General features: G+C 35.3%; 1 protein-coding gene across 2 annotated transcripts; it reads left to right on the plus strand.

Annotated features, from left to right (window-relative positions):
• The first annotated feature begins 44 nt into the window (after nt 1-44).
• On the plus strand, nt 45-8724 carry LOC138314517 (polyribonucleotide 5'-hydroxyl-kinase Clp1-like). 2 transcript variants are annotated; one of them, XR_011207381.1, is made up of 14 exons: nt 45-232; nt 1162-1245; nt 1881-1994; nt 2398-2523; nt 3148-3261; nt 3451-3478; nt 3725-3895; nt 5180-5269; nt 5611-5711; nt 6126-6276; nt 6659-6739; nt 7017-7110; nt 7414-7929; nt 7971-8724. XR_011207381.1 is itself a non-coding variant. In XM_069254889.1 (13 exons), the coding sequence occupies exons 1-13, from the start codon at nt 203-205 to the stop codon at nt 7523-7525; spliced, it is 1296 nt and encodes a 431-aa protein (XP_069110990.1). In that variant the 5' UTR covers nt 45-202; the 3' UTR covers nt 7526-8724. The 2 variants fall into 2 exon arrangements, 1 of the variants encoding a protein (XP_069110990.1); XM_069254889.1 differs by having other exon boundaries at nt 7414-8724.
• Nucleotides 8725-12438: the final 3714 nt, after the last annotated feature.

Genomic DNA, 12438 nt, shown 5'->3' on the forward strand with positions numbered 1-12438 from the left:
AGGCTAATACAACCGATAAATTATTGTAGAAACTCCTTGTAGAAACTCCTGTATTCGCCTTTAGGAGGATATTCTGCATCCACATATGGGACCACGTGAAATTAATATGTCATGAATCGTTGAGTATAAGATTATGTACGAAATAACTTTATACAGTCTAATATAAATTGATATCGGTTTATCATAAGGATCAAATTTAAAGATGACAGAGGAGAAAAAAGATGCAAGTATGGTACGTAAATATTCAGCCTTGTACAACGATACAAAAGTACAATGTTTTGTTGAGGCCTAACAGTAACGTTACTGGCATACATTCATGCGATCTCTAATCATATTCTGGAACATTGAATATCGTTATGTGCGTTCATGTTTCGATTTTCGTTTGTCTCATGTAGAAACAAGCGGTAGAAGTTTAACGTTAGGTTGTCATTGATACCGTTTAGGTTTTAGACAAATAAAATTTGAATTTCAGACAGCTTTGTACAAACATACCCATGCATGTATTATTATCCATGTTCCAATCACATTTGTGGAGTTCATGATTATAAATATATACATTTGTATTTCATATAGAATATTGAAAATGTGGTGATACTTACTGTCAGTACACCCCACGGCATCCTCGATACTCCAGGGGTTCAGATCACTTACGATCTCTACACCTCTGGACTATCTCGTAGTAAAACTGAAGGCAGTTCAGAGGGAAAAAGTCTGAACCAATCTCAGGCCAGCAAAAGTTTCCTTTGACGACTACAGAGAGAGCAATGCCAAACTTCAAAGCCACATGGTCAACCACAGTGTACCGTTACACGGCTCTTTTGATCAACACCAAGGTTTCTAAACAAAAATGATTTATTTGGTTTACATGTATCGGATGGCTAGCCCCACCGTCATCAGAACCTGGGTTCTGATGATGGTTGGCCTAGCCCAGGTTCTGATGACGGTTAGCCATCCGAAACATGTAAACCAAATAAATTGTACGGAATCCTTGGTGTTGATGCTCCATCCTATTTCCATTTGTTATTCATTATCGTCTATGGAGCGCTGTTGAATTGTTTTTGTATCCACCTCGGATTCCTCCACCAAATCTTTATCGACCAGCAGCTTCAGGACATTGGATACCTTTTCCAGCCCCCTTTATTTACATTTATATATTTTCAGAGGACAGAGGAGTACAAGCTTGAAGCTGTATCAGAGCTTCGGTTTGAAGTGGAAACAGGCTCTGGTGCAAATGTACAACTTGATGTAAGTGTTGGAACTGCAATTGGATAAGGTAACCATTAAAATCACCTAAATCCCAATCATTGATTTTAAAAAGGAGATCACCATCAGACAAAAAAATCACCAAGTACGGTGATTACATATATAAATCCTATGTCCTAAGTTGCTTCCTTTGACATATTGAGCATCAATATTGACGGAGTTGGACATGTGCTTCTACTACAAACAGGGCAGTCGATGAAGGTTAACAATGCAGGATAATATTAAAGTGGGAAATTAAAATCTAAAGTATGTAGTCTTTAAAGTTTGAACTACACACATTATGGCTAACATATTCCATCTTTGCCTATTCTAGAACTATTCCCCTTGTGGGAAGTTATCCACTGTGACATATTTATGAGTGAAACTTTTATCGTTTTCTCTGAAAAATATGACACTGTACTTGTGAACATGACATCATAATCAAAACGCTCTGATATCAGCTAATGATTGACGTGTATGAACAGGTATCAGGTATCAGGTAATACCTTTCTGCAAGGGCAGATAAATCTGCAATATGATGGAATATATGTTCGTCATCAGATCAACTGAAACTAAGATCCAGTAATTTCTTTGCTACCACTGTAGTTTTGTAAAAGTTCCTTTTGTTTGTTTCACAGCTTCTAGAAGGAATGGCTGAAGTGTTTGGTGCAGAACTCACTAAAGGGAGACAAATCACGTTTGAGGAAGGCGCTAAAGTAGCAGTTTTCACCTGGCACGGATGCCTCATCAAAATATCCTTTTGATTTAAGTTCAGTAAATCATTTCTATTGCAAAAAAACCCACCTTTCTCTGGCATTTTTATTCAAATGGAAACATATGCATTAATATTCCAGTTTTTGTATTACTATACCTAAGACCTGAATATACTATTATTTTGGATTAACTTTTATAAGAGTTGTTTGACTCTGTATAAATTATACACATAATGTTATTTAATGAAAAAAGACTAGCAAAGTGTTTTTCCATGATTCCTGATCATGATTGTTTCTTTTTGAATGATGATTCCAATATAGAATCACTGAGTGAATAGGTCCCCCTCATAAAGGTCATTTGCAATTAGCACTTAATTCCTGCATAATTATGTAAGCTTGGAAACAATTGTTTTTGATGATTACATCCTTGACAGATGATCACCTATCAGGTAAAACAGAGGTGGCGTACATTGCCAAGGAGACACCCATGGTTACGTACATCAATACTCATGCGGCCCTGGAGCAGATGCGACAGAATGCAGAAAAGGAAAAAACAAGAGGACCAAGGGTATATACGTAAAAAGATTTATTTTTCACGCTTTAAATTTGATAGAAAAGCTGTGTAGACAATAGTACAGGGGTTTCAAGATACATAAACAATGTAGGTGAAATATTAAAAAAATCACCTCAATACATGACGTCACAATAACCGGAAGGTGAGACTAATGAACAGCCAATCATACTTCACTATGGTGTTTTGGTATCTAGAAGTCAATGTATGATGTCTTTAAGCAGATATATCTACTTCATCTAGTGTACTTGCATTGATTTCCTGAAAAAAAAGTTTTTAGACATGCAACACCTTTTAAGACCATTTTCTGCTTCAAAAGACGCCAGCAATTTTTTTTTTCTGTACTAATTTTATGTACATGTTAAAAAAAAAAAAAAAAAAAACCAAATTCATACAAAAAAAAAAAACCCAAAAAAACCCAATATTTTATAAGTGATCAGCTCTATGTATATTTTGTGACTTTAATATTTATATATATTTAAAATTGTTGATATACAGAAGTTATTTACAGAGAAGAAATATGTGTAGCAATCACGACCCATTCTGTCACTACAATGTAGATTAGTTAAGTCTTGACTTGAAACATTTGTGCAAGAGATGACAACCTTCTTGATACAACAGGTGATGGTGGTGGGACCTACAGATGTGGGTAAAAGTACGCTGTGTCGTCTGCTTCTTAACTACGCCTCCAGGCTGGGACGTGCACCCATATTTGTGGACTTGGACGTGGGACAGGTGAAAAAAAATAAGTTTAATTAAAAGGATGATAAATGTGGTTAAATGCAGTTATAAAACTTCAATCTTATTAGTATGTTGTAATAATTTTTTTGTTTAGTCATTACAAAATTATCAAAATTGAAAATAACTGCATGACTGTGTGTTGTACACTGCATGAATATAGAATACAATTCTGTTTACATTCAGGGTGAAATCTCAATTCCTGGAACAATAGGTAAGTTGACTTATAAAGTATGAAAAAATATAAAATTATTAAACTTTGCTGAAACAAGAAATTACGCATGGTGAAATATTATAAACAATATGGAAAACTGAAGGATGCTTAAAATTCTATTATCTTACAAAGTATTAATATAAAACAAGAAGAAAAAAAATAGTTGTGTAAATTACTAACAAATAGTCACTTAAATCCTGTCTACCATTGCTAGAGGTATTTATGGGCCTGTGGTTTGTATTGCAGGCAGTATAGTGGTAGAACGACCATCTGATATAGAGGAAGGCTACAACCTTAATGCTCCTCTTGTGTTCCACTTTGGGAGCGCCACTCCTTCACATAATATCCAGCTCTTCAAACTCCTCGTGTCCAAGATGGCCAACACAGTCAACCAGAAATGTGACAAGAGTAAGAAATGTGAGTTGGGCAACGCAAGGGTGACACATAGGTATCAGTATGTCAGCATCAGTGTCGGCATCCGGGGAAATGGTTTCTGTGCAATAACTTTAGTATCTTTTGTCCAATTTTAACCAAATTTGGTACAGTGGAACCTCCCCAAACCGATCATGGTCGGTGCATATAATTTCGGCCGGTTTAGAGAGGGTTCGGTTTGGAGAAGTGAACCGAATACCGATCATCATGATCCGGATTTAATTGATCGGAAGTCGTTTTTTACATTAGTGCACCGCATGTATGCCTAGTGTTCGTTAAAACCGACCGATATTGATTGTTAATGTGAATGTTATCACAAAAGAGAGAATCATACGTTTAAAAGGAATGGATTACAGCAAACTTGACTTTGTTACCGCTTATAAACGTAGTTTAGTTAGTTAGTTGCGTGAATGTTCTTGGGGATGTTCTCGTCTGCAACCTACATACGACCGATCGCTTCCGGTTACGTCAAGAATCAAATTATATGGTCTAATTACACGATGATCAGTCGATGCCAGTTATTATATCACATAGTCATTTTCTAAAACAATACATGGCTTCGGCTTCTTCATACAGATAATTTACGTTATCCAACAACTACATATGTAAATAAAAAAAGACGTGTGATTTGAATACGAAACTTTCTCTTTATTACTAGCTCTGCTTGTTTTCCTGCAGTAAACAAACCGCGTGCACATGGTAGACCTTCGTTAGATATCTAAACAATAGGCATGATTAAATAATTACACCACCATCTCGGGTATAATTACCGTGTACCTATAGCCTTCACATCTGTATACATGCCCAAGGACATGGCATGCAACTATGGTACAGGTACGTGTGTATTTCACGGTCGGTTGATCAGACCTCAATGCACTCTATCGGTGTCGCTCAGGTAAGGCCGGTTTTCAGAAGTGTATTTTAGTTACATTTGACTATTCCGATCTCAAAATCGGTCCGGTATTCGGAATTGGGAGGGATCGGTTTTGGGAAGTTTTATATACTATTAATAAATAGGAATTCATTCCGTACATGACAACCATGTTCGGTTTCTAGAGGTGATCGGTTTTGAGAAGGTTCGGTTTTGGGTGGTTCCAAATTTGGTATATTGCTTTATATGTCAATGTGATCTCGGATGAGTTCGATAATGGTCAAAATCCGTCAAAATTTGCAAGGGGTAGTGTGTTATGTCTACAGCTGTGGTCAGTTTGTTATGACTTTATCTTCACAGCTGTGAGCAGTGTGTTATGACTTGTGTTTATATTCTAGGTTGTGCAAGCGGGGTCATCATCAACACCGGTGGCTGGGTTAGAGGAGGTGGCTACGATATGCTTAAACACACAGCTGGCTGCTTCGAAGGTAATACATGCGCCTGATGTCCAGTAACTTTGCCCATGTAATATATTTGCATGTCATTTGTGTAATGTGAGGTGGAACATTCTTCATTGAACATTCTTCATTGCATATTCGATAAATACCATAATTTATAAATTTTACATTAAATGAGCAAGCTTATTCAAGGGTTAATCAAGTCCTTTTATATGTACATAACTGCATCACTGAGATAGGGAACATGTTTGGAGGTTTTTTGTCGTAAGGAGTTAATTGTGATTCTGTTGTTATTTACAGTTGATGTTATAAATGTCATGTTGTTGCCTTTACAGTTGATGTTATAAATGTCATGTTGTTGCCTTATACAGTTGATGTTATAATTGTGCTGGACCAGGAGAGACTGTATACAGAACTAAAGCGTGACATGCCAGACTTTGTGAAGGTTCTGCTACTACCCAAATCAGGAGGGGTGTGTACTTTGATTTATATTTTAATGCTTATTTAAAATGAAAAAAATTACAGACAGGAAATAGACAGAAAATTTAAAAATTTACAAAGTGATAAGAATATATTTTGATAATCTTACAATAATTTGTTATCAGAATAACCATTTACCTGCATATTTATCTGCTGTTGTGAGCATAGGTTTCCATGTCTAATGTCATTATTTTGTTTGAGAAAGTTTTGTTGTTTTCGAAATAAATTATCCTCACAATTACTCTCAACAAGAAAAAACAAAACTATCAAATAAAAAGCACACATTTAAAGACACATACTTCGCGATTTTTGTTACGTGTATAGCTTTATCGCAGATTACTAAAATAAAGTAGCTTTTGAATGTATTCCATACCAGAAACCAATGTATGAAATCTGTTTCCACTAGGTGGTAGAGAGAAATAGCAATGTGAGGGCGGATGGCCGTGATACCAAAGTGCGAGAGTACTTTTATGGTCTACGCAAGGACAACAAAGACAGCTTTTACCCTCACCCTCTACATATCAGCTTCGACGACGTCAAAATATACAAAATCGGAGGTATTTATTTATTTAAAATAAACATGATCTATATTTCTTGGTGCTACTGGACTTGCTGACGTCAAAATATACAAAATTGAAGGTGTTTGTTTATTGAAAATAGACACAAACTATATTTCTTCTTGACCAGTTATACACCAAGTCTATTAGCATGTTAGGACAATAATAAATGACTTTGACCTACTATCAATGTCACTGAGAATCAAATATCTGAAGGGGAAAAAATCAAAATTTACTTTCAAAATAAAACTAAGATTTTATCAGGCATAAATCATTTAATATCGTAACTCGGGTGATTATAAAGAGTAATTTATGGATCTCTTATTTACTCGATCCACTTAAGTCTTGTGATTGTGTCAATGTTTTGCCATTGTATTTACAGCCCCGGCCCTGCCCGACTCCTGCCTACCTCTGGGGATGAAGTCACAAGATAACATGTTAAAACTGGTACCGGTTACTCCCAGTAAGTCTCTATGATAGCCGGAATACTTAGAGATACAGCCGGCCTGACTGCTTTGAGAAAAATAACAATTATGCTATTGTCAAATTAATGTTTTTATATTGAAAAGTAAACAAATATTTAATACTATTATAGCAATTTCCATGCTTAAAGCATCCTACTAAGTAAAAAGTAATATTGTGTCAAATCTAGTTTCTCTATATGTTATAGATACATGCATTGATGATTAATATTAATAGGGGACGTATTTCTGTTGATATTTTTCCTTTATAATTGGCAGGTAACGGTCTGTTACATCATGTACTCAGTATCAGTATGGCTACCACAGCAGACGACAACATCCTGGAGGCCAACATCTTAGGACATGTCGTCATGTGAGTTACCATAGCAACCTAATGTTTCCTGACAATTTTACAACTACTTCTCCTAGTATTTTAGATTATCTAGAAATACCAACCAGTCTTATGACTTTTTTATTGCTGCCATTCTTTCTAAATTTTATAATTTTTATCTAAACACTTGCTCCTTATATATAGCCTATGTATATAGCCTAACATATTGTCAGTATGTGGAGTTACTTTTTCTAGTGAGGTAGTATTATATTAATTGTGATGTCTGACATTTCAATTTGTTTTATAGTTTAGCATTAATAATTATTTAACCTTGTTATCTTACAGCACTGGTGTTGATTTGGAGAAACAGATGTTCACAGCCCTGTCCCCATCTGCCGTAACTCCACCTCGTAACATCTGGCTAATGTCGGAGATCCAGTTCATGGACATCGAATAACCACAGTCATGCAGTAGAGAGAAAAATCATCACTTTGCTGACTTATTGGAGGTGGCTTAGTCGTCTCAGGCTTTTGTTTATAAGGAACATCTACTGGGAGCCAACGGGTCCACGGCAGTGAAGTGGCTACTGGAAGTCAAGCTTTTTATCATTGATAGAACCAGAATGTCAGTTACAACCAGATGGCAGTCGCTCGCACAACCAAACTATCAAACATGGTTTAGTGTCTGCTGATATAGTCGGCCTATCACACAAGCTATGGCACATTTTCTCATTGGCCTCAGAACAGAAGTAACTCAAGGGACATCTTCAGCTTGTAAGAACTTCTTGTGACATTACTTCTGTATTACCAGTACAGAGACTTCCAACATTGGCCTGTGAGTATGTATTAAATGGTATCACAAGTTTCTGTGAGAAATGTTACTGTTATATAGGTTTCTCACAGGATTCTGACTCTACCTTAGATAGAGGATAATGTATTACGTTAATATTTGGTGCTGCAGAACCACAACTAGTAATACAACTTGTTTAATACACTTGACTCTACCTGGTAATATTAACCAAAAATATTTCTGCATACACATAAGCTAACAACTCTAATATATTCATGTTATGCAATGTTGAGTGTTGTTTTTAAGTTATTTTCACCTTTTACAAAAAGGCTGGTATCAAAATTGGTTTTACTTCATTTCAAAAGACAGTAATGTTTTGGTTAATGCAAGAACAGTTTTATAGTTGTCAGGACGTTTCTAGGAAGAGTCTATCGCACAGTTGTAAGTGCTTGCTGAATAAGAGGGTGTGAAAGGATTTGTTGTGCATATGAAAGTTTGAACATTGTATGTCTGTCTGTCTAAAAATCAGTCATATTTTGTTTCTTTACATCTTGCGAATCACTGCCTCAATCTGATTGAAATCATCTGTCCACGGCTTCAGGTGTGAACAAGAGGTAAGAGAGATGGGGTAAAGCTGTAATGAGAATATGAGTAGAAAATTTGATCAGAAGCTCATGGACAGTCTAGTAGTATACATACCATTCCATCAAATTGTTATATTATTGACCTCTGATAATTATTTTATGGTAATAGACTAAATTCAGGGTTCAGTATGAAGGCAAAGCTATCATGATCAACAATTGTGGATATGTTTATGTAATGACAGATGCTTTCAGGTATTTTTGTAATAAAGAGGTAAATTCTAAAGCAGTTGTTTAGTTTTTGTATTGCCATTATTACAATAATTATAGAAATTTTAAACAGAAGTTATCTCAGTCGGGCAAGGATGGCTAAAGTCGGTAAAAATGGTGTGAATGTATCCAGTATAATTTCTTATGAAATAGAAAAATAAAATCTCTCGCCAAAATCTGTCTGCGTACGAAGAAATTAATTTAAATTATAGGAATCCTAAAACGTCCTCCCGGCTGACTATGTCCGTGGTTACATTTACACGCAGCCTCGCTTTCAATGCTTTCAACTTTCCTTTACTTTAATGGTCAGAACTGGGAAACGTAAGCAGAACTTGGCCGTCGTATTAATATGTGAGAACTTTTGGAAGGCCAATGAACGCATTTAGACTGGTTTTCTTTGCCCGACTATTCACTTTAAGAAATTTTAAACAGAAGTTTGTTGGTTATCTCAGTTTTCTGGTCCAAGTTATCAAAATATAGGCTAGTCACAGATTAAGACCCGTTTACATCTTAATCAAAATGTTTTTCAAATGTAAACCTACTTTCCCTTTAAAACGGTATACTCATCATTTTAACACTATAGTTGGTGTTTAATCGTGTATATATATATATGTCTAACTAACAATAAAAATGATATAAAATAATTTGCTTTTGACGCATGCACAATCAGTACTTCATTTCATACAGGACATTAGTGTAACAGATTTTTTCGAAATGCAATTAATTACCTTCGGACCAGGTGAGCTTATGCCATACCGTTTCGTATGTCTTTCGTTCGTCCGTCAAAATTCAACTTCTTCTCCAATACCGCTAGTCGGAATTCAACAAAATTTGACTGGTAGCATCCTTATGGGTTACTGACTGAAAATTGTACAAATAATGGGGCTGATCCCCAGGGGGCCTGAGGGGCGGGGTCAAAAGTGGTCAATTTGACTATTTTCATATAAACGACTTCTCTGCAACTAAACATGGAATAGCACTCATATTAAATGCAATGGTAGCATCCCTATAGGATGGGAAATCAAAATTGTACAAATGATAGGGCTGACCCCTGGAGCCTGAGGGGGAGGTGAAAAGGAGTCAATTTGGCTGTTACCATATTAACAACTTCTTCTCAGCTACTGAGCATGGAATAGCACTCATAATGCAATGGTAGCATCCTTATAGGGTGGAGATTCAAAATCGTAAAAATGATGATGGGGCTGACCCCCCGGAGCCTTAGGCGTGGGGCCAAATAGCTTAATTAGGCCTATAAAAGGCTACTATTTTCATATAAATTACTTCCTGTCTGAAACTGTATTAGATAGCATATTTCGCATTGTATTAATAGCATCATTAATAAGTTGGAATTCAAAATTAAACAAATTGTGGGGTCAAGTTTGAATTTTTTTAAATGGTAAGAGTCTTTGTGATTTCTTAACGATATTTTTATCTTGAAGTAAAATTAGAAGCTCAAATTTTTCGACAATGGTAATGATGTAAAGTAAGTAACTTTTGTGACTGAAGAAACAAATGCTAAATTGTCTGTTTTTGATAGTGTAAAAATAACATTCGTCAGTGGTGGAGCAACTTTTACTGATGCTTCCTATGGATCATTGGAGTTTAGGTTTGAGGATTGCTTGGCATCAATTTCTCAAAATAAACAAGACTTACAATTTGTACTTACTAAAATTATATAATGAATGAAAAAACAGTTGTTACTTAAGTGATGCTTCCTATTTTGAGAAATTATGTTTTTAGTCCACTATCGTCAGATGGTAGGCTATTCAAATCGCTTTTCATCTGTGGTCCGTGGTTCGTGCATCCATCCGTCTGTTAACAGTACTTGTTATCGCTATTTCTCAGAGAGTACCGAAGGAATCATTCTCATATTTCATATGTAGGTTCCCATTGGGCCTTATTTGTGTATATTGCATTTTAGGACTGATCAGTCAACAAGATGGCTGCCAGGCCACCATATTGGATTTTGATAGTTGAAGCTTGAAAAGTAGAGAAACGATCCATCTGTCAATTGTCCCACAAAGATCAATCTTGGTGGGCGCCAAGATTCCTCTGGGAATTCTTGTGTGATGGAAGATTGTAAAGGAATTAAGCAAGTACTGAACTGGCATTTTAACTTGTCTAACCTAGAGATGCCATCGGTGGTATGGTTTCTGGCTAAAACGTTTTTACTGACCAAGTTATAGTCTACACATTGTAGGCTCCGGTACTGTCCCTTTAAAATCCCTAACCTATCCTGTGGTATTTTATTTGAGTACTTTTTCTTAACATAAAAGGATTGTTAGATTGCATTTATTGGAGATATAAATGCAATCTGGGTGGCAGATAAATAGTATTTATCTGCCACCCAGATTGCATTTATATCTAAACGGGCGCTATTCTTCTGGGTGGCAGATAAATAGTATTTATCTGCCACCCAGATTGCATTTATATCTAAACAGGCGCTATTCTATTTATCTGCCACCCAGATTGCATTTATATCTCCAATAAATGCAATCTAACAATCCTTTAATTGTTATATTTACATTTTAATTTCTAGTCCAAAGTAAAACATAATTTAGATGCGAGTAAACATTTGAATTTCCTGCTTCAGCCATTTAACCTCAACAGCTAATTCAATGTGATAAAAATAGTCCCTAAAAATTGGAAAGATCACAAAATCTCAATTTTTTCAATAGCTTTTCCATTTATTTTTAATTATCCAGACATTTAAAAGATTTTTTCATAAGTTTCATAACCAAAATGGTTCATTCAACTAACATGGTGTCAGTAAACAAGACTCGCATTCATTTATGTAGATATTACTACACCAAGTCTACGCTGCATTTATTGGCTCATAATGCAGATCACCATTATCATTAGAGTAATGGGAGTCGCAGTGGTAAAATGTAAATATATAACAATACTACTGTTGTTAGTATGTTTATGTTGCTTTATTATCTTTGGGAGCTCCAAGACACTTGTGAGTGCTTTAAGAAAGATTGTTAGACTAAAATGGTAGTTCTATCTCCTAAAATGATAGTTCTATCTTCTATAATAGGTAGGTCTATCTACTGAAAACGTTTGTTCTTTCTCCTAAAATGGTAGTTCTATCTCCTAAAATGGTAGTTCTATCTTCTATAATAGGTAGGTCTGTCTACTGAAAACGTTTGTTCTTTCTCCTAAAATGGTAGTTATATCTCCTAAAATGGTAGTTCTATCTTCTATAATAGGTAGGTCTATCTACTGAAAACGTTTGTTCTTTCTCCTATAATGGTAGTTCTATCTTCTATAATAGGTAGGTCTATCTACTGAAAACGTTTGTTCTTTCTCCTAAAATGGTAGTTCTATCTTCTATAATAGGTAGGTCTATCTACTGAAAACGTTTGTTCTTTCTCCTAAAATGGTAGTTCTATCTTCTATAATATGTACGTCTATCTACTGAAAACGTTTGTTCTTTCTCCTAAAATGGTAGTTCTATCTTTTATAATAGGTAGGTCTATCTACTGAAAACGTTTGTTCTTTCTCCTAAAATGGTAGTTCTATCTTCTATAATAGGTAGGTCTATCTACTGAAAACGTTTGTTCTTTCTCCTAAAATGGTACATGTAGTTCTATCTACTAAAATGGTAGTTCTATCTTCTAAAATGGTAGTTCTATCTTCTAAAATGGTAGTTCTATCTACTAAAATGGTAGTTCTATCTCCTAAAATGGTAGTTTTATCTTCTAAAATGGTAGTTCTATCTGTTAAA

Source organism: Argopecten irradians, chromosome 2, assembly GCF_041381155.1.
Source record: "Argopecten irradians isolate NY chromosome 2, Ai_NY, whole genome shotgun sequence".
Taxonomy (NCBI): domain Eukaryota; kingdom Metazoa; phylum Mollusca; class Bivalvia; order Pectinida; family Pectinidae; genus Argopecten; species Argopecten irradians.

What these genes read in the sequence shown, in the direction of transcription:
- LOC138314517 (XM_069254889.1), top strand. Translation starts at nt 203, where the DNA reads ATGACAGAGGAGAAAAAAGATGCAAGTATG. An exon ending in CTCAATTCCTGGAACAATAG is followed by an intron (nt 3,479 to 3,724) that starts GTAAGTTGACTT and finishes TTTGTATTGCAG; the next exon opens with GCAGTATAGTGGTAGAACGA. An exon ending in TACTACCCAAATCAGGAGGG is followed by an intron (nt 5,712 to 6,125) that starts GTGTGTACTTTG and finishes TGTTTCCACTAG; the next exon opens with GTGGTAGAGAGAAATAGCAA.